We start from the raw sequence: 24,405 nt of genomic DNA on the forward strand, positions 1-24,405 counted from the left end.
AGAGCTTCCCCGCCACCAAGGATACCTCGTAGGAAATCATGGGCGACGCGGATAACGCCTCAAGAGTACACCCTGTCACTAAGATGCCCTCCAGTGACTCACTCATCCAGTGGCCTGGGGTTTGACGGCGGAGTCTTCTTCAGTGTAATGGCGACCTTATCGTCAGAATGGCCAGTATCTGAAGCATTCCAACCAATGACATAAACACCGTCGATATCTGATGGCGTAGCATACCAAAGCGAAGTCATTTGCCCATTCTCTTCGACCATGACAAAAGTCCCGTAGGTCATCAGATCAGATACATAACCATCGGTATCGGCCGTGCTATTGAGCAGTTTGACGCTATGAGAAGACGACGAGGGTCCTGGGACAGCGAAAGTGAGGTTGGACCAGCTCGGCTCACGTCCTTTGGCATAGCCAGTCGTGTTTGGAGAGGCATACCATGCATCATCTCCTATAGTGACTGGACGGTGTCAACAAGATTCAAGCTGGAAGAAGGGTTGCTTACACTGAACTGGGGCTGCCTCAGAGTCGTCGATTTTGCTGAAGTTTCCAACAAAGACCTCATCTAATAGTTTCTATAAGCATGTCTCACGGTGATGGACAAACAACATACCGCCGGAAGAAAAGATGGGAAGGCCGCCAACCCCAGTCCCATAAGCGTAAAGAGAAAAGGGACCGGTGGTTTTGGCTGCAGTAGCTGCAGTCGCAAGGAAAGAAGTCGCAAAAGTGGTGAGTCTAAGATGATGCATTTTTCAGAATACTGTATCAGTGATATGATGGAGAAGAATGGGGCAACTAAGCAGATTATATGATAACAAGACGCGTTAATAGACCAATACGAGGGTTGTGGCTGTGAACCCACAAGACGGTGCCCCATTGAATACGTAATCGGTATAACGGAGCGTTTATAGATATCTCAAGGTCTTATTGCCGACGAAACGCTGACGCGGAAACGGGACACGCTATAGCCCTTCCCGTGCCTGGGATCCTCCGGACGGACCAGCCCGCCCCGATGTGACGATAAATTTGTCCTCCAGCCAATCCCATTTGTTCTTTGGTGTTTCCTATCTACTCACGAGATCGCTCCACTACTAAAGTTCTTTTTAAGCGTATGCGGATGGCACGGAATGTGGGCGGCCGGTGTTTGTAAACCTCCGTGATCGTCCCGGCAGTTGTGAAACGTCCGAGTGTCTTCACGAGACTTCATCTCTAGCAGTGACGACGACTTGCCATAGTATTGCTCTTGTAAGAGGTCCGTGATACGAGAAGTCATTTTGTAGAATGATAGGTCTGTTTTACGATGGGCAGATGAGCTTCCTAAACGGACAGCTCGAGGGCTGGACTGAAATATTTAAGAATGAGCTGTAGAGGAAGAATAGAAGTGAAAAACAACACAAATCATTCAGATCTTTTCAGTATCTCTTTTATTATCACTACTCTGTGTCTTTGAAGTCCTTGGTTGAGATTCAGCTTGTGTCGGTAGAAATGAAGCTCTTGCAATTTCTCCCGGCTGGCATTTTCTGCCTCAGCCAAGTTCAGGCTCGAAGCCCCCTTCACCAGCTGGAAAGCCGCGCCACTTGTAGTGGCAACACTGCTTCTACTCGCTCAGAGTGGTGCGACTACTCAATTGACACGGACTACAGCACTGAAGCTGTAGATACCGGCGTCACTCGCGAGTACTGGCTAGAGCTGACAGACGTTACTGTTGCCCCTGATGGTTACTCTCGTTCGGCCATGGCCGTCAACGGTACCATTCCTGGGCCTACCCTCTTTGCTGACTGGGGTGACACTGTTGTCATTCATGTCACAAACTCTCTCAGCACTTCTCTGAATGGTACCAGCATTCACTGGCATGGTATTCGTCAGAACTACACCAACCAGTATGACGGTGTCTCATCCATCACTCAATGCCCCCTTGCTGTTGGGGAGTCAGTGACTTATACCTGGAAGGCCACCCAGTATGGCTCGACTTGGTATCACTCACACTGGGCTCTGCAGGCGTGGCAAGGCATCTTCGGCGGTATCATCATCAACGGACCTGCCACGGCAGACTACGATGAAGATCTTGGCATGGTATTCCTCAATGACTGGGACCATCAGACCGTTGATGAATTGTATAGCTCAGCTGAGACCAATGGTCCTCCCACTTTGGACAACGGTCTTATCAACGGCACAAACGTGTACGGAGACGACGACAGTTCCTCCCAAACAGGCACTCGCTTCAATGTCTCTTTTGAGTCTGGCACTTCCTACCGTATGAGACTTGTCAACGCAGCAGTTGATACTCACTGGAAGTTCTCGATTGACAACCATACCTTGACTGTGATCGCAGCAGACCTCGTACCTATCGAGCCATACGAAACCACGGTTCTTGACTTGGGCATGGGTAAGAGCTTTTGTACTTTATCGTTATTGGGAGTGACTAACATTTGTAGGCCAACGCTACGATATCATAGTCACTGCCGATCAAGGTGACGTCGCCGACAACTTCTGGATGCGCGCTATCCCACAAGCTGCCTGCTCCGATAACGACTCCACCGATAACATAAAGGGCATTGTCTACTACGGAGACAGTCCCGGTACGCCGTCCACTACTGCCTACGACTACACCGACGGTTGCGGCGACGAGACGGATAATATCGTACCATACATATCCAAGACAGTTGAAGATGCCAACTGGAATGACCTTGAAACAGCTACAGTTGGCAAGAACACTGCTGGTCTGTTCAAGTGGATGCTCAACAGTACCAGTATGTTGGTGGACTGGGCAAACCCTACACTGGCCCAGGTCCTCAATGATACAACGGACTTTGAGACCGATGATGCGGTGATTGAACTCAGCGATGGAAACCAATGGGTTTACTTCGTTATTGAGACGACTCTACCAGTGCCCCATCCCATTCATCTCCATGGACATGATTTCTTCATCTTGGCTCAAGGAACGGGTACTTATTCTTCGTCCATAAGCCTGAACACAGACAATCCTCCTCGACGAGACACGGCTATGCTGCCTGCCAATGGGTATCTGGTCATGGCTTGGGAGACTGACAACCCTGGCGTTTGGCTTTGCCACTGTCATATCGGTAAGTCAAAGAGGTCTTATATCTGGAGCATTGCTGACTTTGTGAAACATTAGGCTGGCATACATCTGAGGGATTTGCGTTGCAGTTCCTCGAGCGTTCAAGTGAGATTGCTAATATCTCTACATCGAGCTATGTTTCGGATGTTTGCGATGGCTGGAGTACTTTCCAGAGTGAGTCGTCGATTGAGCAGGAGGACTCTGGTGTTTAATACTACAAACATCTCTACTGTATAGCAGCTATTGGTTGTTTACTGAGACTGAGGGCATAATTACTTGTTGATCTGTGGCTACAAATGTACTTCTCTTACAGGCAGACATGGCCAACTACATCCCCTATAGCAAACGATCCATACCAGCCTCATCAACCTTCAGCACCGTCCAATTCTCCATTCGCTTAGCGCCAAGCTTCTCGTAAAATCTCAATGCCCTCGCGTTGTCCTTTAAGCAGAGCCACTCCATCTTTACGCAACCCGCTCTCTTAGCCGCTGATGTCATAGCTTCGACCAACTTCCGGGCGTATCCGTGAGGTCTGTATTCTGGGACAACGTAAATCTCCTCCATGCAGACTCCAGGAGCCGCTCCCCATGTCGTGTAGTTGAAGAAGTAGATCAATAGTCCAGCAGGCTTTCCGTCTGGTGAGAAGGCCAAGATGGGATGTCCGATACGGTATTCGGGAGAGTCGGTGACGTCTGATAAGTGAAGTGTCTTGGCGAGAGCCTCTTCTGTTGCAGTGACGACAGTTCCTGGTGCTTGCTCTTCTGCGCCAGCACGTATTAACCTTAAGATAGTAGTAACATCTACGTTGATAATTAGTAGAGGGACCAATAACAGTCTTCATAATTAAGTACCTTGAGAAGCCGCAGGACGGATTTCCGGGGACGAGGCCATATCGAATAACGAATCTTCAACGTCGCTCCAAACAATCAATGGACAGTTCCTCAAATATCAACGATCATGTCTTATTTTCTCAGATCATTGGACTTTGCGATGGTTCCACCTTATTTATATTAACCTTATAGTGAAGTAGCTCTACGCCCTATTCATGACAGGTGGAGTTTGCTTGCGGGGCTCAATGACTCAGCTTGTCAACCTGAATGACTCTTTCGATCCGAAGAATTAAGAGAGAAGGACATACAATCCACTAAATAAGATATTGCGCCAATAGCGCTCTCACGGACATCCATGACGATAGGCCGATTTGCCAATTGATAGATCAAAGCCCGATGTCGCCCAAAACACTACTGAAAATACCTTGCGAACGAACGACAGCCCGAGAACTTGTTGTCATTTTTGTTCAGAGGTAATTGAGTGATAATTCAATAAATATCTCTTTTGAAGACTTAATAGTATTGAATTGCAAGAATGACCGGTATCAAAATGATGATAGGAACGATTCACCGCGAACTGCACTGAATGCAGCCATATGCCTTTGCCCAGCTAAAGAATGCGTTATTGTAGAGGCAAATTTTGCTTAGAAGCCCCTCAAATCCGTCTAAACGTGCTCGGTATCTACGCATTAAAGCCGAGAGCAACTGATGGCAAGTAAGCCTCCATTCATCAAACTTTCTGGCACCAAACTATGGGATGACTCCACTGCAGCCCATAAGGACAGCAGCTAGTGGCGCCTTCGCCGAAGGAACTAGGCAAGTAAAGTTTCCCTCGGTAAGTCATTTCTTTTGATTGACTGTTCTTGCGTATTGTGTGCTTTACCGAAATGCTTCGTAGTCAAAAGTTTAAAACTTTGCTAGCCAGTAATATTACCGTGTTGGTCTTAGACAGTTCTTGGTTTGAGTCTCGACCATTCGTCTGCTCGTTGACTACCTTCAGTCTTATCAGTTTGACGTCTCTAAACCCGTGTTACACCCACTAGAACCAATCATCACTATCAGCACGACCCAGAAATATTCTGCTATCATTTCACGACATTCCAAGGCTGTTGAGCCATTTTTTTCGGCCCATGCTGTACCTATATTTCGTCTCCATTATCGACATCACTCATTTTTCTTTTTCCCCCGTGGTTCTCGAATGGAGGAACAGGGCCAGCACGAGCAAGCGTACTTCAACATCTAATCAATGTAAAGGGTACTGGCTGCCTACCAGATCGTCTGGTCAGGATGAACTCGACTTCGCCTCTGTTGTCCTCCAGTGAGGCGTCCACATCCTACAGCAGCCTGATCGAATTCCCTCCTCTGATTCTCGATAATGGTCGGAGGCGAAGAGGGACAAAAAAGAGTTTGCGAGCCAAGATACAGATTCCTCTACTATGCTACGCACGTTTCATGGTGACGATGGCATACTTCTCCATCTTCCCATACGTAGCTCTGATGATACAGCACAATAGCAGTTCACGGGCCACTGATATCGGAACTTACGTCGGCTTCTTTGAAGTACTATTCCTGGCTGCGCAGGCTCTGACATCGATCTTCTGGGTCACCATGGCAGACAAGCTTGGTGACAAGACGATACTTATCTGCGTTCTTCTTGGCACGACTATCGGCTCGGTCATCTTCGGCTTTACTTCGTCACTTTGGCAAATGGCACTCTGTCGATGCTTCATGGGAATAGTATCAGGGAGTGACGTCGTCATCCGCGTTATGATCGGGAAACGGTGCATGACGGAGACAGAGGCTACTCATGGATTCAGCCTATCTTCCTTTGCCGGAAATATCGGAATGGCCTCTGGACTTGTTATTGGCCATGCTCTTGCAAATCATGTCAGCCACTCCTCGATCATGCTCAAAACTAGCCCTTTTATTGAGCAACATCCATTTTGTCTTCCGGGAATCACCGTTGGAATTATGAGTGCAGCTTGCGCCATTATCGCTGCACTGTTCGTGGAGGATTCCCAACGTGACGCCGACGAGTCCGACGATGATACCGCATCTACGAGCTCATTACAACCATCCTGGGCATCTCTTAGGGAGCTGATCGAGTCTCGTGGTGCCAGTAGAACAATTTCGACGTTTATCAATATAAGCCTCCTTGGTTCTGCTTTCACGGCCGTGACAATCCTCGCACTATACACAGACATCAGCCAAGGCGGCCTGGAATTGTCAGGTCACGAAATTACGCTGTACATGATCTGTCAGGGCACTTTCGCAACATGCTGGCTGTTCATGATATACCCAGCTTTATACCAACACTATAGTACACAGAGAATCATCTCATCAAACCCGGTTATTTTTCCCTTTTTGTTTCTGAGTTTGAGCATCATGAATGTATTGGTACGCTCTGGTAGCGAACCTGGTTTCTTCCTATTTCGGGTCGTTTTTGGCGTGACGACAGTCATGGGGCCCGCTATCTATATGGCAGTTACAGCAGTCTACGTTGGCCTGCAAGAGGTGTCACCCAGCCCTCGAGAGCTTAGTTTACTCAATGGGGTCACAGAAGCGGCTTCTTGTCTTCTAAGACTGATAGTCCTATTGATAGGCATTTTGATCTATGCGGTTTGTAATTACCATAATGTGACAGTCGGCTACCTCAACTGCACTGTCTTATTGTTGGCTGGGTTATCTTTCTTTGTTTTGATATTTCCTACTTGTACGAGGCTTACAGGAAGTTAAGGGAAGCGGAAAACACTAGAGCTCATGGCTTAAAAGTATCTATCTCAGTCAATAGAAGCTTCTTTATTTCAATATTTATTGTATCACATCGAAAGTGGCGATCAGCCGCAAATATACGTAAGGCTTCGTTGAGTAGGAGGCCACGAGCAAATAGCAGGTCAGTTGTTAATATTCTGTAGCCCTCATTCCAGCGCTACATTATCCTTCATCTTTCTGAACCTGACTACACATTTTAGCCCTCTTGGTACCGCGTCATGAGTGCTACACTGCTTCATGGACTCAGCATTGGTCACCAATGTTGCCACACTCTCATGCTCAAGATACAGACTCGCTATGAGTAGCTTGAGTTCCATAGTTGCCAACGCCTTTCCCAAACAGATCCTTCCTCCGTAGCCGAAAGGGATTAACTGTGCATCAAGAACCTTTCGCTGGTCTTCACTCCCGTCGATCCACCTGCCGGGGAGGAACCTATCAGGGTCAGAGTAGACCTCTCCATCATAGTGCAACGCCAGAACTGAGGATGTGACAATGGTATGCTCGGGGACAAAGACTCCTGCCAGTGTGCGGCCTCCTAAAGGCACAACTCTTTCGTTCTTCCCACTTGAAGATGGGTGCATGCGGTAAACCTCACGGAGGCATGCCTCGAGTGACGGGACCCGAGTATCAATGTCTACGAAGGACGAATATCCATCGTCTTGTTTAGGTAGGGCAGACAGCTCTTGGCGTATCTTGTCCTGCCACTCTGGCACCTCAGTCAATTTCCAAATGAGATATGTCGCCGTGACTGCGATAGTGGCCTCGGCAGCGTCGATGTTGTCGAGGACCTCTGCTGCCATATAGGCCACATCGATTGGCCCTTCGTGTGCATCATCCTCTCTGAGTTCCCAAAGATGACGTACCAGAGAATGCGATTCATGCAACTGCGGGTCCTTGAGAGCAGCGAAGAACTTCTTCTGGCACCAAGCCGGGAGTTCCTCATCTATTGACAGGTTTCGTAACCGAGAGCTAACTTTCTGTAATAAGAGAGAAGCATAATTGTACAGCCGAGGGCACCTATAACGCAAAGGGCCGACAAACTGTTGATACTTCAACCCCTCAAGGATTCCACGTTCGGTGCACGTCTGGTCCACCGCATAAGTTCTGTGAGTGGGTCCGAAAACCAGGAAGGTTATATTATCCAGCGCGTACCAAGATGTAAGACTGAGAACATCAACATCTTCGCCGTTTCGGACTTGATCCAGCATTGCTAGAGAGCGAGACTTGACATGCTTCTCAATCTCCGGAAGCTTGTATATAGTTTTTGCCTGGTAGAATGACGAAATGTACTTGCGCTTGATCCGATGGTCCTCATAGGGCTTGGTCGCAAATATGGAACGCCTGCCATACCCCATAAAGTGATCAAAGTAGTCGCTCTTGGCCCAACGATCCTTTGTTCCATAGATCTGTTTGGTGGCTTCAAAATCGGCTACTGATACCTCATTTGGTGAGATTTGGACTATAGGTCCGTACTTCTTGTGCAAGCCGAGAATAACATCATTCCGTCGACATAGTATCTCACATATACTCAGTGGAATACTGGAGACCTTGCAATACCATGGACCAGGGACATGACGAAGGCTGCCATTACCGAGAAGATACGCGAGCCATGCGTATATCAAAACAATGAAGACAACGGCAAGGGTAAAGAATAGGGCCTGGATGGTGAGGGCGTAGAGTAGCGTGTGTTCGGATGGGGAAAGCATTGTATATTTCGTTTAATGATGGCAGTGAGTGAAAAGCGAAGACAATGAATAGTATGGAGCTAAAATACTTACCTGTCGAGGGACTCTTTTAGTCGTCTTATTAGTATTTTATGGTCTCTACTGTTTACTATCCCAACCCTCATAGATTCATACATCTCTCTCTTGGAATACTCGAATGATGCATCCTGTGGTGGCACTGCATCGTGGAACGACCCGGATGGATGCACCAACACGTTTAATCGAAACTTAAGCATGCATCCAACGTACTGACTCGGATGTCTTCCCCTCCATTGTGACACATCACACAGGCTGTCGTGCATTCTCCTTAGTCACTGTAAGACCCTATAACGATGATTCGAAGAATTACTCCCCACGATCTTCGGGTTCCGTCCTTATACCCGCATGGAGCGGCCTCGACATTGAAGACGCCATCGGGGAGCAAGAAAACATCAGACCTTGCTTTATGATGGGTGTCAAAATAGGATTATCAAAAGCTATCCTATACTTGTGGTAAGTTATCTAAGCCTTTTCAAAATCCAGGATCAAGGTCATAAGTTTTTTTCCTCCCTAGGCCGCTTCAGGGAGATTGAAGTCGCTAATTGCATCTAGTAGTCCCAGTCTTGAGAACACATGACTGTTGATATCGTTTTCATAAATCAAAGAAACTCTTCACTGCGAATGTATAATGGTACCCAGCTAGAGCTAAAAAGCTGCAGGCTCGATGTAATGTTTGTAATACTATTTCTGCTTTGGGACGAGGTACCTAAACGAAATTCTGCGCGACATAAATCTTCGTATTGTCTCTGCATCCAACGATCAGTGTTCTTCCGATGGTACAAGTGTCACCAAGGTTAAGCTGAGATTGGTGATATCAATGAGGTACATATTTATAATAACATTACCAATTTCCAGTCCCCCACGCTTTCATCTCTTTCCCTTCTGAGCTCTTGACGCTTTTGGTAAACAAGCATCCAAGTGGCACTCGATCTATTGCCATTGCTTCTTCCGTATTGTGCCATGACAGTTGGCCATGGCCAGTGATTATCATTCTGAAGCGTTAGGTATAATGTCGCCTCATTGAAGCACGCTGTGAATATTTCGGTTATGTTTGACACGCTTCAGCGAAATGCGACCGAGTATTTCCAACCAACTATTCTCTCGAGGTTATTTACTTCTACTAATCTTCTCGTATATACATAAAGAGTTGCATATCTTTGCCATTCTATGCCCCATTGGTACCTTGGGCTCCGTTACTACCATTGCGGATCTCCAGGGCGTGCTCATCGCTTGGCTTACGGGCTCCCTTCAATGTCACCTTTGTTTCTTCCCACTGCTCAAATCGTCTATAAGCGATTGGTGCATCCTCCAAGCTGTACTCATTTGAGAAAATGAAACCAGGCCTTGCCCTTCCACTCTTCACAAGCTCCACTAGAGCCTTAATGTTCCCCTTAATGTCCACAAGTCCACCTTGGATGCGGATTCCCTTGATCCACGCCTCAGCCATCGGAAACTTGATTTCAGCCTTCAAGTCGGGCTTGTGAACTACTCCCCTGCCACCAAATTCGGTGACCAATGCAGTGATATGTACGCCGATGACGCCAATGCCTCCACCAGAGGTAGTGATCTTCACAGCTTCGCGGAGAATATAGTCCTGCTGCGGCTTGAGGTTATCATTGAGGCAGACTTCGCCCACGGCGTCGATGGACCGAGTGACTCCTTGAGGGCGTAAAGCAAGGATCTGGTCCGATGCCTTGCCTCCACGGGTAAAGTTGATGGGCTGCGCACCAATGGAAGCAGCCTTGGCGAGGCGCGAGGCAACATGGTCAATTACGTAGACATGAGCGGCGCCGCGGATTATGGCGCTGTATGCAGCCATGAGTCCAATGGCACCAGCACCGAAGACAGCGACAGTATCGCCAGCTTCAAAGCCGGAGAAGTCAATAGCTGTCCAGCCAGTAGGGAAGGAATCAGTAAGGGGCAGCCATTCCTTGTCATCAAGCTTCTCTGGAAGCTTCGCCAAAGATGAGTCAGCCCATGGGATGCGAGCATACTCAGCTATTCACAAGTGTCAGATGCACGAATGAAAAGATAAATGAGGAAGACGTCTCACCTTGTAGTCCTGTATCGCCATGGAACATTCCACCAAGGCCAAGGCCAATAATAGGCTGATCTGCCACAAGCATTGTGGGCTTGGGTAGTAAGTTCCCATCCTCTGCAAAGGCCAGAATCAGAACTCGGTCGCCAGGCTTCAAAAAGTCCACGGCTGGGCCAACTTCCTCGACGATTCCAACGGCCTCATGACCCACGCCGAACTTCTCTTCGGTCCCAAAAAGACCGTGGTAGATATGAAGATCAGAGCCGCAGATAGCCGATGTGGTAATACGAACAATTGCGTCCTCTGGCTCGATGAGCTTGGGGCGTGGGATGATGTTGACAGACATGTCGCGGACGTTGCCCTCCCACTGGACAGCACGCATAAAACCCGTTTTCGAGAAAGAATCCATATTGAAGAAGAGTAATTTTATAGGGCACTGAAATTGTATATGCACGAAATCTTTGCTTCGAGTTTGCTCTTTTGCTATTCAATGGGTATACATAGCCATTTATACCAACTGATCCCTGTCAACAACGATTCCGGTCGGGTTCTTAAAGGAGGAAATGACGTGATATAGACAAATTCTTTCGGTCACAAGATTTTAAGCTTAGCTGAGATATGTAAGAAATGCTACCCTTGGGGATGCTTTGGGATATGGTAAGCGGAAAGAACTTGTGATGGGAACCGTCAGCGCCCAGCCTCACCGCGTAAGATTGGTCGGGGTAATACGAGGCTATGTTCAGAGAGCGTGACCAGTAGTAAGTATCCGTTGGATTGGAATATTCCTTGTCCGCCGGTCGAAAGTTCCTGAAAGCCTATGATTGGTGAAAGGGCCAAGAGAGAAAGGCCCATACTATCAGGCGTGATACTCAAGGCTTACACAGCACAGTAACAAATGACGTAACAGAATATTATTTCTAACTGAAGTACTTTGTCATTCTCAGGGAACTATCTTCGCCAGAGCTTGATTGGCAGCTTGCCCATGATCAAGTTGAAGGCTTCGAATCTCTCTACCGTGAAGTCCTTAGTCGGCATCGCAAAGTCATATCGATGCACCAAAGTAGCCAATACAATCTGCTGTTCCAAGTATGAGATGTTTCGTCCGATACACCCTCTAGCGCCCGCTGAGAATGGGATGAAAAACGGTTCCATCCTCTTACGTTCTTCCAGGTTAAGCCAGCGCTCTGGCTTGAAGACATATGGCTCGGGATAAATGTCCTCATTGTGGTGAGCGCTCCAAATAGTCATTGACACAGATGTATCACCTGGGATCCAAGTGTCCATAATCTTAGCTCCCTCGGGTGGCGTGCGTCGGGGAAGCCCTGAGCTGACAGGAGGAATGAGGCGAAGGCCTTCATCAAGGCAGGCTTTGAGATATGGCAGGTCTTTGACTTTGTCAAAGGGCGCGATGACGTCGTCTTCATCCATAACAGCAGCGACTTCGTCCCTCAACTTTTGCATCTGCTTGGGATGGCTGATCAACAGTTGAAGGATATGGGTCAGGGCAATCGCTGTAGTCTCGGCTCCAGCATCAATGATAGCAGAGGTCTCGGCGACAATCTCTCCCCACTCGAGTTCATTTGGTACGCCATTTTTGTTTACCATAAGACATGAGAAGAAGTCATCAAGTTTCTCTCCTGCCTCATATCTCCTCAGTCTGTCCTTGGCTTGGTGGTAGCAAACGTCTCCCCAAGGCGCACTTGTTGCCCAATAGCTCTTCCACTTGTTGGGCACAACTTTAGAGATACGGGCTAGCCACGGGTAGAGTTCATACTCCCAGACGAAGACTGACTTGCACATGGCTGCGGCGTTCTGTGCTTGGCGATATCGTGCGGGATAGAGTGTTCCATCGGGCTTTTCGGCAAGAACTTCATCGGTACCGGTCTCGAGAAGAGTCATCTTGGACGAGAGAGCGATATAGTTGATTGCTTCAATAGTCCAGAGATTGATCCAGTGGTTGAAGTCAACGGTGAGATCTTCGGGGTCGGGATTCGTGTTTGGCTTGAGAGGTCCCGTGCACCGTTGATCAAAAGCATCAAGCAATCGCTGCGTGGTATACTGCACTTTGAACTCCCATTTCTCAAGATTCCTTGTTGCAAAGGCAGCAGATAAAAGTCTTCGCTTTCTGCTATGATCACCTTTGTCAACAACATCAAACAAGTTGCGATGCGTCCCAGCCAAAACTGTCTCTTTGTGATCCTTTGTGCACTTGGTCTGATGACCGTAGATGTCTCTGACAGCCTGGGGATGGCTGAAAGACAATGCATTGGGTCCGATTCTGAGAATGTGCTCGCCACGGCGATCATGTTCGGCAGCGAGCGTCTCAGATCGAGTGCCAGTGTGACTGAGATAACAGTGGCGCAGATCCGTTAGAGGAGAAAGCCATGAGAAGTTTGCATATTTCCTCAAACCTTTGGGGTCGATGAAGTACAGGATGATAGGATAGATCACAAGGCGAATGAATAGGCCTGCAAGACCAGCTCCGAGGAGAATGAAGCCAATCATGGTTGCGAAGGGATCACGATGAGGGTGAGTTGATTGATCTCAAACTCATGAGGAGTCGTATCTTATATCTCGAGCCTTTCACACAGACAGCCAAATAGTGCGGAGACAACACCGATGCATAGTTCAAACGTGCACCAATGAAGGGCCTCTGTGCTCCCCATAATCTGCAGAATTTGATATCTATTGTTAGATAAATCGCCCGCGGGATTCGCTTTTCGGTGAAACACTTCCTAATTGAGACATGCCGCCAAGCAGCTGGAGGAGTAAATTTCCGTTCCTGGTAATGGCGTCGGAATGGTGGAATCGTGGAGTTGCGGGGAAAATGGGCACTAACATGACATCAATCGTGGGCCAGGAATGGTAATTGATTCCGCGGGGATCAGTATGAGAGCAATGGTCATTGAAGGGATAGCGGTTCTCAATCAATCGTGCTTATCATTCCATGCAGTGTGCAAAGTTCTACTCGTCCCTCTTCTGTATCTCAAATAGCTGCGGCAGCAAACCCGACAACATGTCGTCCAAACTCTGCCACTTGATCCCCAAGGCCTTCTCAGTTGCGCTTGCATCTACACCAAAATGTGAAGACGCCTCCCTCAGACCCGGTGTGCCCTTGGGGATCTTATCCTTGTTCTTCCCGGCAACCTCCCTTGCGACATCAGCGATCTCTTGATTACAGTACACTCCCGCCGCAAGAAGATATCGTTCACCACTCGCTTCAGGGACCTGGATAGCCTTGAGGTGCGCAAGAGCTACATCTTTGACACTGACCCAGACAGGGCCTTTGGTGGCAGGTATCTCGCCGTCTTGGCCGGCGGAGACAATGCCATAGACGATTTGGTTCGAAGTGTTGAGATGTTTAGATGACTTGGGGACAGCGCCCTGCAGGAATGGTCCAAACACCATAGCCGGGTTCAAGCTTACAAGATCAAAGTGCGCAGCTGGGTTCTCTTCCATCCACTTCCACGCCACCTTTTCGGCAACGGTCTTGCTGGCGCGGTATGCAACCGCTGCAGCAGGCGCATTCACACCATCCTCGTAGGTCAATGGAGACCAATCTTTGGCAGTATAAATCTTGCCCGGCTGCAGTCCTTTTGAGGCATCGTAGATACCTGCAAATGAGTTGGTATGCACAATGCGCTTGACGCCACCAAGCTGATTTGCTGCGTTGAGGATGGCAGTTGAACCCTTGACAGCAGGGATCATGAGGTCTTTTTCCAAGTCTGTTGTGTCATAGTGAAAAGGAGCAGCGAGGTGTAGAATTGCATCAGGTCGAATGGAGCCAAAGGCTGAGATGTATGATTCAACGGAAGTGATGTCCTCGACTACTCTGACAGAGAGATTGGGATCTCTGCCATGTAAATCGAGAACTTGGTCGACTTTTGTCTGAGATCTAACGGTGCCCAAAACTTTGTATCCTTCACATAAAAGAAGAGCAATACAGTGCTGGGCTATGAAGCCATTGGCTCCAGTGACGGCGATAAGAGATGGTGGCAGAATGGGCTTGGGGTAAGCGGAAGGCATTTTGGCAGCAATAACTTCAGTGAATGAATGGTTACGATAAGGCTGGAAATCAAATTCAGGTTATGATTGCAAATGTTTAAAGACTATCAAGGCGGTAATAATCGCACATACAGAGGTCTATTCTATTCTATTGGCAGCCCAGCTCATCCGCGGTATTCATCGCCTGTTCTTCTTTCGGTTTAGCGCTGTCATGGCCGTCGCAATGATAACTTTGCGACGGCTGCAGACCAAGCAAAGCGTGTTGATCAAATCAGCGACGGGTCCCACTGATCGCGCTCCCCTCTCGTGACTTTCGGATAGCGGCGCCGATTTTGTCCGAGAGCCGATCGATTCCCTTCGTTGAGATGACGTCACGAGCAGATTGTCTCTAATTCAGAGTCCTGCAGTTCAAACCCATGGAAACAAACAGTCGTCCATCTTGTTGTGTAGTTCTTCTGAGGTCTTCATCGATTTTCTTCTCTCAGCTCAGGCGCTGTTATAGCCTGTTGATACGGAATAGTTTGCGACAGATTATTGAATCCTTGGCCGACTGGCCGATAAGAGTTGTTATCGGCGCTATCAGTTTAGCGATAACGATAAGGTACATTCAGTCACTGGCCTGTCAGGTCAGGCCTTAGCAATGGTGCTGTTGAACATAGCATACCCTATACATGGTCAAAAACTCCAGCATAACCATGTAAAAACAGTAATTAAGCGGTTTTATATCATCTAATAAGTATTAAAAGATTTTACAGAGCAAGTAGATACTAAATTGTTAAGTTGAATGTCAAAAGATGGGGTTTGGTGACCGTTTTACAGAGCCATATCAATTTACTCCCATCACGCATGTATGTGGCATCACATTCATGATCTTTGAGGTCAACGTTTTGCGCTTAACACCTGTATTGAGGATGACTAAACTCCCGCAATCGCTCTCTTCTTCAAAACCGCCGAGTTCTCATTTAATCCTGCCCAATCATGTGCATCCAAGCAAGCCTGTCGACTTAATAACACAGCGACCTTGGTCCTCTCCCTTAACTCCGCCTCATACTCGTCAATAGCTTCACTTAACCCCTTCTCTCCATGATAAGCCCTTTCCAAAGCTTTTGTCAACCGATAAGCGTCAAGGATACCATGGTTCGCTGCTTCGCCTCGATACATGGTCATCGCATGCGCTGCGTCGCCAGCTAGAGTAACCCGACCGTTGCGGTTATCCCAAGGTGGGCACGGCCAGTCTTGTAAGACTATCTCAATAACTTCCGAACCCTCTGGGATTCTTTGCACGGTATCCCGTAGAACGGGATTAAACTCTGTGGCGCGTTGCTTCATATATGCCAAGCGTTCCGCGTCGGTTGCTTTGACTTCGTCTTCTGGTGTTTTCATGGGCCACGATATCATGACTTGCACACGATAATGCTCATTCTCCGTCCCAGCAGTACCATTGACGACTGGTGTTTCCAGCATGCTGAACCAGAAGAATGTCCCCGTCTCGGGATGACAGCCTTGGAATAGAAGAGGATCGATGTCTTTTAATGGCTTTACCTGCTCTGGCGTGAGATCTAGAGCAGCGCCAGTAAATCGCACCGGCAGTCGAATATTTCGGTATGAATCTGGTGCTAAGAACTTCCTTGTTCTTGAGTTGCTGCCCTCAACACCAACGATGAGAGACCCTTCAGCTCGAGATCCATCCTCAAACGAAGCAACAACGCCATCGTCGCGTTCTTCAATTGAAGCAAGTCGCTTGTTCCAATTGACGTGATCAGACACACTATTAAGCAAGACCTTGCGCAGTTTCTCTCTGTTGACTCGTCGTCGATCGCCAGGCGGGATGAGGAATTTTGGCTCAAGGGTCTCGAGATTGATGAAAACGAATTTTCCGAGCCCTTGACGATCGGCTTCTGGGTCGACTTGGACCGACTCGACGTCCTTGAAGGCTTCTTCTGATAAGAGTTCCCTAAGGAATGGGAGGACCCAATGAAGTGTTATGGCCCAGCCTTGACCGCGGGAGCTGATGTGACTGTCGCGTTCGTAAATCTGGAAGGGAATGCCAAGCTTCATGATCGATGTCAGTGGGTCAATTGATGAGGTCGGGAACATAGTAAATTACCTTCTTGAGGCCGTGGGCGAGGACAAGGCCAACGACTCCAGCGCCGATTATGAGAACTGGCTTACGGTCTTTGGACATGGTGATGGTCGCGTGAGCTTTACACAAAGAATGATCAATGATATGTGTTTGTGTATAATTTTGGTCGCTTTGAACGAAGGGAAATCTCAGGGTTTATTCTCTCATAATATCAGATTGACCCTCGAGACCTTCGCAGTTGAAGTGAGTGCGACGGCACCACACGTCATGAAGCTCTTATCGGGGGTTATCTGCGTTACAATGAGGTCCCAGCAGCGCGGTTCAGTGCATCGAGCGCAGTGAGGGGTCCGTCGGAAGTCGCCGTTATGCAACCGTCGGAAAACCATCATCAATTGCGCGCCAGACTAACTCAAACTGTCACTGTAAGATAGCGGGGACCGGCGGAAATTAATGATCTTTGCGACAAGGCAATTCGCATTGGAACATGCGCCGGACCTGGGTGCGATGGAGGTGAGAATAGATTCATTCAAGAGTCAATTGATCTCGCTTCCGATTCATCGTATTCTCAACTCATTCACACCCAGTATCGCATCTTTACAGCAATCGCAATGACACAAGACACCAAGCATGAGGCTCTCCAGCCCGTTCATCCCTCGATGAAGGGCAAACTCGACCCTGTCTTTGAGAAGCTCTACAACGACAACGTCGCCAACACTCCCCTCAAACCAATTGACCTCGGCATCCTTCGATCGAAATACTCTGTTCTCTATTCGTACGGCACTGGTCCTGCACCAGATGTCGCGCGCCAATATGACACCCAGATTGTCACTCATGAAGGCATCACTCTCGATGTGAGAGTATATGAGCCCGACACTGATGGTCCATGGCCTGTGCACATCGACTACCATGGTGGCGGTTGGGGCCTAGGCGATCTTGATACCGAGAGTCATATTTGCAAGCATATCTGCAATGTTGCTGGCGTCGCAGTCATTGACGTCGCATATCGTCTTGTGCCAGAGAATGCCTTTCCCTGTGGTGTTACGGATAGTTTCGCTGCTCTCAAGTACATCTACGAGAAGGGCGCTGAGCGATTCAGCATTGACCCAGAGAGAATCTCCGTTGGTGGAGTCTCAGCCGGCGGATTCATCAGTCTTGCACTGGCGCACATGGCCCGCGATGCAGGCATTCCGCTCAAGCTCGTCGCTGTTGGAACACCAGTGATTGACGACTTGAGTCAATACTCTTCAGCATCAGATTCGCCCTTCAAGTCTATGCAAGAAAATGAGCATGCGCCAACACTCAACTGGGGCCGACTTGCTTGGTTCGACAAGCTCAAATGGAGTTCGCTGGGCTCAACCCCCGAAGAGATTGCCGAGAAGCGTGCGCAAATACCCGCGATATATGGCAACCTCTTCAAAGCGGACAACTTTAACAATCTTGCAAAGACTGTCATTTACACAGCGGGTGCTGACCCATTGAGAGATGAGGGAGAGGCTTATGGTATGAAGTTGATTGAGCATGGGAATGAGGTGACGATGAAGAGGTTCCCTGGCGTACCGCATCCGTTTATGCATATGGATAAGGATCTCTGGCAGGCGAAGGAGTTTATTCTGCAGACGGCTGGTGATATTCGGACTGCTTTACATGAGCTATAATTTCAGACAGTGTAATTAAATTATTCCAATAACACGAAAAATGTCATTAGCATCGATATCGTGAGCTGTGTAGCATCAATTTGAGGGAGCCAAGAGGAGGAATTAAAACTTAGAACCTTGAACCTAAGTAATAAAAAGATTTAGGTAACTTAGGTAAGCTAAGATAGGCTTAGGATACATTCTATAGAATTTATTTTATTATCCTAAACTTAGGTCTTATGTTTTCTTGCTCCCTAAGAAGAGCGCAAGTGATTGATGATGAACTGCCAACTCTCTGAACATCGCAGTCCGATCGCTGGAGACCTCACTGTTAGCGCCCTATCGCCCCATACCCGACAGCGCTATCTACCCCGCTTGATACCACTGTAGCGCCTGATATGACGGATACCATATCACCAAACTAGCTGTTAACAGCCTAGCACTCACGCGCTATCAAGATAACGAGGGAGCCGGTTCCTAATTCCGGGTGACCCATCCCTCCTCCCTCTCGTTACCCCAGCTTTTCCTCCTCCTCATTGACCTCAAAACCATGGCGACGCGCGAGCGACCGAGTAATACCTGCTTAAGGTGCGCTGAGATCAAACAGCGCTGCAAGGGTGGAGTGCCCTGTGACCGGTGCAGTAGGTTGAGCCTACCTTGTCGTCCCAAGGGGTACTCGGCTTCGTTTCCCGGAGAGTTTGGGCTTGATGGTGGCGATGGGATTTCTGTTGGTCAGCCGAAAGCCAAGATACGGAGGGTGCAGACAGGTTGCTTGACGTGTAAAAGGCGTAAGAAGAAATGCGATGAGCGGTAAGCCTTCACCTCATTCGTCTGGATGAGCCAGACTCATCATTGTCCTAGGAAACCCAGCTGTGGCGATTGCAGGAGGCTTTGTCTCGACTGTTGGTGGCCGACAGAGAGAGCAAGCAGACCGAGGCTCAACAGCTGGACCAACGAATCATGGCTCAGCGCAGAACAAGTCCTCGATTTGTCTTCGGAGACGTCGCCAAGCCCAAATCCTTCACCAGGTTCAATCCAGTCCAACGTGGACCTGAGTATCGCCGACTTGCTATGCCAAATGTCCACAGCCGTTCCTGTAGATGGCGCCGATGTTGACATGACGGCGACATTGCCAGAACTATCCTGGGACTTGACAACTGACTCAGGCTGGCTCGATATCCTCCCAGAAACACCTCCCATTGCCGAAGACTCACCGGACAGTCTACCAACTACCACGCTCACTCTGTATACGCCGAGCTTGGTACCGGATATGACATCTCCTCACGACAAAGCATTACTAAACCACTACTCAAATATTGTCGCCTCAGTGCTATCAAGGCATCCCAACACGGCATCAAACCCCTACCTCAGCTATCTCGTACCCATGGCCGTCTCAAACCAGCTCATCCTTCACTGTGTCCTCGCTTTGAGCGCAACGCACTGGCAGAAGCTACAACCCGATATGCGAGACAGGGCATTGTACCATAAAGGCCAAGCGACACAATCTTTGGCCGGTCTTCTGCCTCATGTAGACGGCGGTTCGGTGGACGTTGCGCTGGTGTCTTGTCTGCTTCTGTGCATGTCGGAGCTGTTTGATGGTACCTCGGCAGGATGGAAGCTTCATCTCCAGGGCGCAAAACGACTCCTCTCGACAGTCAAGTCGCAGACTGGTGGCAATCTGGCAGGTCACTTCAAGTTCTTCGTCAAGCTGGCACGCTTCTTAGACAGTGCAGCGACAACGAGCACCTGCAAGCCTCCTCTGATAGACGACAGGACAGTGGCGACTACACCTGAGCCGACTGAAGATTCCAGCAACGATGATGCAGCAGTTTATGGGATACCGAAAGAACTGTTCCACATGGTCGATCGTGTGAACAACCTGGCTAGCAAGCGAGGAACAAGAGTCGATGAGGCTTCAGAGGCGCTTTTCCGGGAAGAAGCTGAAAGAGTTCAAGGACGACTGGATAACTGGGCATACGACTATGGTGGCCTCGCAGGCGCCGTCGCGTCCTTGTCACCAACCAACGACGACGTACTCCACGCAACAACCGCATACGAATGGGCACTCCGCCTCCGACTTCACCAAATCACAGAGGGCTACTCGCTCACAGAAAAGGTATTCGAGTGTGTCCAGCACATTCTCGACTCCGCACAAAAGATTCGTTATGGCAGTCCCCTCGAGAGCTGCTTACTATTTCCTCTGGTGATGGCAGGCGGTGCATGCAACTGTCTTGAGCAGAGGATGGTTGTGCAAGATAGGCTGATGATTATGGAGCGGACTTGTGGGTTTGGATATGTACATCAGAGCCGTGAGCTGGTTGAGACGGTTTGGAAGAGAAGAGAGACCGAGAGCATGGTTAACTGGGCTAGGATTCGGTATGAGGAGATGGGCGGATTAGCACTCTACTGATGGCGATACACGGTAATGACGCAATTGTACTTGTGAAATATGTGGAAGAAAGGCTATGAAAGGAGAGGACTATTTTAACAGGCTATACATAAATAAGCTCTGACTCCTACGACGAGACTTGCGCATCATTGACCAACCCAGCGATGTGAGCATGCATATCATAAGCACAGACCTCATCAATCGTCAACATCCCCGGCTTCGTATTCTTGCTCGACCACCCAATCCTTTCATTCAAGTTCTCCCTCGCACGCTTGCTCGCTTCTTGCAATCTTGTAGCACGTGGCTTTCGCTCCGCCTCGTACAACTTGAGACGCTTCTCAACGCTCAAGTCTGAGTATTTGTCTGAAAAGAGGATGCCCAGGGCCCCCGCGTCTTCAATGGCCATACAAGCACCCTGACTTTGATCTGGCATCATGGGATGCGCAGCATCGCCCAGCAGTGTGCAGCGGCCCTTGGTCCAGTAGGGATAAGGATCGTGGTTGTATAGACGCCACATCTTGATGTCTTCGGCGTTGAGGAAGAGCTTGATGAGCTTGGGGTCTAGGCCAGGGAAGGTAGAAGCAAGGACGTCGCCAGTGGTGGAGATGTTCCATCCATCTTCCTTGGTATCATTCTTCTCGGCAGGATAAAAGCAGTAGCATGAAACAACGTTGTTATCGCTGCATGCTGACAGCACGATCTTGGTCTTTGTGTCACCTCCCCAGAACTCGATTGCCTCGTTGTTGATATACTCCTCCAGGCCAAGCTCACGTAGCTTGTCGGCGTAGATGATGCAGCGATAACAGCATGATGTGCTGGGCACGAAGTTTGGAATGACACCAAGTTGCTCACGCATCACACTTCGGATACCGTCTGCGCAAATGATGGCATCATGTGTAGCCTCATTACCGTTCTCAAAAGTGATATGACCAGTTTCAGTGTCAAGCTTGGATGCCTTGTGCCATGTCTTTAGCTCAGCAGGACGACCTTTGCCATTTTCCGACAAAGCTGTGTCCTTGAGGTGATTATGCAAATCGATTCGATGGAAGTTGTTGTAGTCTGTGCCAAAGCGTTCGCGATAGTCTCCCAAAGGGTATGTGCCTTCGACTTCTCCAGTAGAATAGTCATGGCGAATGAGGTTGCGCAGGATCACTGGCTTGGCAGCGGGAATGTCAACGTCCCATTCTTCCAAGAAGCGAGAGCCGTTGGAGGCGACTGAGAGAGATGCACCGACTTCACCACCAAAGTCGTAGCGCTCGTAGAGAGTGACTTGGTGGCCGGCTCGTCGGAGGGCGATGGCGGCGGAGAGACCACCAAGACCGGAGCCGATGATGCCTATTGAGAGAGACGTTTCTGTTCGTCCAGGCATGTTGTGTCGTGAAGAGTTTGTGTGAGTAAGTTGAGGCTATAATTGAGCCGTTTGGCTTAGTGATACAGAGAGGTGCTACAAGGTGCAATGAAGTACTTTTGTAAAATGTGATTGCGTGTATTGACGAGAAGATTGCAATTGAAGTTCCAATTATATGTATTGCAGTCTTATGTCCGGCGCTCAAGTCCTGTCATCACTCTCGTCTCACATCATACCAACACCAGCCTGTTCCGCCCTCCGACGACTGATGCTGAAGACCACTATCTCAAACCGCGCGGACCGCTATCAGCACGAGAAACCCAAAAGTCATCCCTGAGACCTCGAAGCGACGGGCGGGGAAGCAATCCACATGATTTCATTGGTCCCGCCCGTCAGGATCCGACGGTTGCAGCTTTATCGCGGTCTAGCCCAATCCAGATAGAGTTTACCGACGTATCATCATTCCCCAGGTTTTTGGAGTCCAGACTCGGAGCTATGACTTGAACTCTGTCAAGATAACATTGCGACTGCTCATGTTTGGCTGGTTGAGGTCGTAAAGGTGGTATCGCAGGCTTGAGGTACTTAACCCTGTCTTGTCGTCCCATTGAGGCATCTCCTTTTGGCTTCAGTACAGGCTGCCTTCGTCTATCGATTGCTACCTTGCCATCAATCGAACTCTTCACTCAAGTATCTGACTCTTACTTCAACTCACAACAACAGCTTGTATTGCTAGATCGGTGAGTACCTGATAGCTTGCACTGTCTGCATCTGTCTAACATCTTCTTACAGGATCACCATGACTCCCACCGACAACGAGAAGACCCCAGACATCATGCGTCCTCCCTCCGTCACCAAAGGCTCAGTCCAAGATGTCATCAGCGAAACATCTCTGAAGCCAATCACCCGCAAAGTCGACTACCATCTCGTTCCTCTTATGCTAGTCTGCTACTTCCTCCAATTCCTCGACAAAGTCCTGATCAACTATGCCAACATCATGGGTCTTTCTGAGAACCTCCACTTCAAAGGAAATGACTTCTCTTGGATGGCTACCGCTTTCTTCATCGGGTTCGCTGTTGCTGAGTTTCCTCAGGGTGTCTTAATCCAGAAGTTCCCTGTCAGCAAGGTCCTTGGCCTTAACGTTGTTCTCTGGGGTATTGTTATCTGCTGCTCGTCTGCCGCGCATAACTTCCCTGGAATGACAGCTGCGAGAACTCTTCTTGGCATGTTCGAAGCGGTCATCTCGCCCGCCTTGATCATGATCACTTCGCAATGGTACACCAGAAGACAAGCCACACCAAGAACCGGTATCTGGTACTGCGGTCTTGGCATCGGTCAGACTGTTGGTGGACTGATCTCGTATGCTGCTCAGCACGGTAGCCGAACCAGCAGTTTCCAGAGCTGGCGCATCATGTTTGTTTCCGTTGGCGCCTTCAATGTCATTGTTGGTCTCCTTGTTCTCTTTTGGATGCCTTCCAGTATCAAGGATGCCAAGTTCCTCACGGAGCAGGAGCAGATCATGCTTCAAGAAGCGCTTGATGCTGACCAGGGAGGGAAAAGCGCCAAGGTCTTCCGACGCGCTGGTATTTGGGATGCTCTAAAAGACATTCAAGTTTGGCTGCTTTTCCTCAACACTATTCTCATTGTTATCCCATCCGGTATCATTACGACCTTCTCTGCAACCCTCATCCGTGGCTTCGGCTATGACCCCAAGCAAGCCGCCCTTCTCAACATGCCTGCTGGCGTTGTATCAGTGTCGGCCACCTTACTCAGCACTTTCGCCATCCTCTACGGATTTCCACGCTGGTTGGGTCTCTGCCTCCTCATGGTCCCAACTCTGATTGGCGCTGGTCTCATGTCCTTCTACTCCAGCAGTCAAGCTGGCTCACTCGCTGGAATCTACTTGATCAACTTCGACGTTGCACCTCTCGCACTTATCTATGCTCTTGTAGGAGCCAACGTGCAAGGCTATACTAAGAAGGTCACTACCAACGCCATCGTTGCTGTCGGCTTCTCCATTGCCAATATCATTGGCCCCCAGACCTTCCAAGCGAAAGATGCGCCGAAATTCCTCCCAGCGAAGATAACCGTCTTCTGTGTCTGTGGCGCATCTGTTGTTGTTACTATTCTGACTCGAATTCTTTATGGCCTTCGAAACAGAAAGGGAAGGGTTTCACAGGATCTTGGGCAGAGTGGAGAGGTTGATCCGGATACCATGACGGATAGGAACAACCCTAACTTCTTCTACGTTTACTAGGCAAGACGGTTGATTTCATAGTAGTTTATCCTTATTCTTTAGAAATGAAATTAAGCCAGTTTAACTATTGCATTTGTCTCTTTGAGAAACCGTTTACCTTAACTCTTGTCATAACACGTTTAGACTCATCACATTACTGAAGTCTTGGTAATTTTAAATATTCAATTGCGCTATTCAAACTAAATGGTCCTCAAAGGAAGATCACCG

General features: G+C 48.8%; 13 protein-coding genes across 13 annotated transcripts; 5 read left to right on the forward strand and 8 right to left on the reverse strand.

Moving 5' to 3' along the window:
- Positions 1 to 98: 98 nt before the first annotated feature.
- On the reverse strand, positions 99 to 1,276 carry FTJAE_3960 (uncharacterized protein; the record flags this gene model as incomplete). The annotated part of the gene is made up of 4 exons (XM_037350314.1): positions 99 to 463; positions 509 to 568; positions 617 to 738; positions 1,080 to 1,276. 4 exons carry the CDS (start codon positions 1,274 to 1,276, stop codon positions 99 to 101), a joined length of 744 nt encoding a protein of 247 aa, XP_037208878.1.
- Positions 1,277 to 1,488: 212 nt separating this feature from the next.
- On the forward strand, positions 1,489 to 3,294 carry FTJAE_3961 (laccase precursor; the record flags this gene model as incomplete). The annotated part of the gene is made up of 3 exons (XM_037350315.1): positions 1,489 to 2,389; positions 2,439 to 3,086; positions 3,140 to 3,294. The coding sequence occupies 3 exons, from the start codon at positions 1,489 to 1,491 to the stop codon at positions 3,292 to 3,294; spliced, it is 1,704 nt and encodes a 567-aa protein (XP_037208879.1).
- Positions 3,295 to 3,418: 124 nt separating this feature from the next.
- On the reverse strand, positions 3,419 to 3,973 carry FTJAE_3962 (acetyltransferase; the record flags this gene model as incomplete). Its single annotated transcript, XM_037350316.1, has 2 exons — positions 3,419 to 3,882; positions 3,934 to 3,973. The coding sequence occupies 2 exons, from the start codon at positions 3,971 to 3,973 to the stop codon at positions 3,419 to 3,421; spliced, it is 504 nt and encodes a 167-aa protein (XP_037208880.1).
- Positions 3,974 to 5,199: 1,226 nt separating this feature from the next.
- On the forward strand, positions 5,200 to 6,233 carry FTJAE_3963 (tetracycline resistance (probable transport); the record flags this gene model as incomplete). Its single annotated transcript, XM_037350317.1, has 2 exons — positions 5,200 to 6,158; positions 6,215 to 6,233. The coding sequence occupies 2 exons, from the start codon at positions 5,200 to 5,202 to the stop codon at positions 6,231 to 6,233; spliced, it is 978 nt and encodes a 325-aa protein (XP_037208881.1).
- A 597-nt stretch (positions 6,234 to 6,830) lies between these two features.
- On the reverse strand, positions 6,831 to 8,390 carry FTJAE_3964 (benzoate 4-monooxygenase cytochrome P450; the record flags this gene model as incomplete). Its single annotated transcript, XM_037350318.1, has 1 exon — positions 6,831 to 8,390. The coding sequence occupies one exon, from the start codon at positions 8,388 to 8,390 to the stop codon at positions 6,831 to 6,833; it is 1,560 nt and encodes a 519-aa protein (XP_037208882.1).
- A 1,222-nt stretch (positions 8,391 to 9,612) lies between these two features.
- Positions 9,613 to 10,894, reverse strand: FTJAE_3965 (formaldehyde dehydrogenase; the record flags this gene model as incomplete). Its single annotated transcript, XM_037350319.1, has 2 exons — positions 9,613 to 10,445; positions 10,501 to 10,894. 2 exons carry the CDS (start codon positions 10,892 to 10,894, stop codon positions 9,613 to 9,615), a joined length of 1,227 nt encoding a protein of 408 aa, XP_037208883.1.
- Positions 10,895 to 11,433: 539 nt separating this feature from the next.
- On the reverse strand, positions 11,434 to 12,990 carry FTJAE_3966 (cytochrome P450 monooxygenase oxidoreductase; the record flags this gene model as incomplete). The annotated part of the gene is made up of 1 exon (XM_037350320.1): positions 11,434 to 12,990. The coding sequence occupies one exon, from the start codon at positions 12,988 to 12,990 to the stop codon at positions 11,434 to 11,436; it is 1,557 nt and encodes a 518-aa protein (XP_037208884.1).
- A 459-nt stretch (positions 12,991 to 13,449) lies between these two features.
- FTJAE_3967 (plant dihydroflavonol-4-reductase) lies at positions 13,450 to 14,511 on the reverse strand (the record flags this gene model as incomplete). Its single annotated transcript, XM_037350321.1, has 1 exon — positions 13,450 to 14,511. The coding sequence occupies one exon, from the start codon at positions 14,509 to 14,511 to the stop codon at positions 13,450 to 13,452; it is 1,062 nt and encodes a 353-aa protein (XP_037208885.1).
- Positions 14,512 to 15,405: 894 nt separating this feature from the next.
- FTJAE_3968 (monooxygenase) lies at positions 15,406 to 16,675 on the reverse strand (the record flags this gene model as incomplete). The annotated part of the gene is made up of 2 exons (XM_037350322.1): positions 15,406 to 16,542; positions 16,598 to 16,675. 2 exons carry the CDS (start codon positions 16,673 to 16,675, stop codon positions 15,406 to 15,408), a joined length of 1,215 nt encoding a protein of 404 aa, XP_037208886.1.
- Positions 16,676 to 17,181: 506 nt separating this feature from the next.
- FTJAE_3969 (esterase lipase) lies at positions 17,182 to 18,228 on the forward strand (the record flags this gene model as incomplete). Its single annotated transcript, XM_037350323.1, has 1 exon — positions 17,182 to 18,228. The coding sequence occupies one exon, from the start codon at positions 17,182 to 17,184 to the stop codon at positions 18,226 to 18,228; it is 1,047 nt and encodes a 348-aa protein (XP_037208887.1).
- Positions 18,229 to 18,757: 529 nt separating this feature from the next.
- On the forward strand, positions 18,758 to 20,617 carry FTJAE_3970 (transcriptional activator UGA3; the record flags this gene model as incomplete). The annotated part of the gene is made up of 3 exons (XM_037350325.1): positions 18,758 to 18,795; positions 18,994 to 19,017; positions 19,069 to 20,617. 3 exons carry the CDS (start codon positions 18,758 to 18,760, stop codon positions 20,615 to 20,617), a joined length of 1,611 nt encoding a protein of 536 aa, XP_037208888.1.
- Positions 20,618 to 20,723: 106 nt separating this feature from the next.
- On the reverse strand, positions 20,724 to 21,965 carry FTJAE_3971 (salicylate hydroxylase; the record flags this gene model as incomplete). Its single annotated transcript, XM_037350326.1, has 1 exon — positions 20,724 to 21,965. One exon carries the CDS (start codon positions 21,963 to 21,965, stop codon positions 20,724 to 20,726), a length of 1,242 nt encoding a protein of 413 aa, XP_037208889.1.
- A 775-nt stretch (positions 21,966 to 22,740) lies between these two features.
- Positions 22,741 to 24,198, forward strand: FTJAE_3972 (allantoate transport; the record flags this gene model as incomplete). Its single annotated transcript, XM_037350327.1, has 1 exon — positions 22,741 to 24,198. One exon carries the CDS (start codon positions 22,741 to 22,743, stop codon positions 24,196 to 24,198), a length of 1,458 nt encoding a protein of 485 aa, XP_037208890.1.
- Between the last annotated feature and the right edge of the window lie 207 nt (positions 24,199 to 24,405).

The sequence above is a fragment of the Fusarium tjaetaba genome (assembly GCF_013396195.1).
Source record: "Fusarium tjaetaba strain NRRL 66243 chromosome Unknown NRRL66243_c0000075, whole genome shotgun sequence".
Classification (NCBI taxonomy): Eukaryota; Fungi; Ascomycota; class Sordariomycetes; order Hypocreales; family Nectriaceae; genus Fusarium; species Fusarium tjaetaba.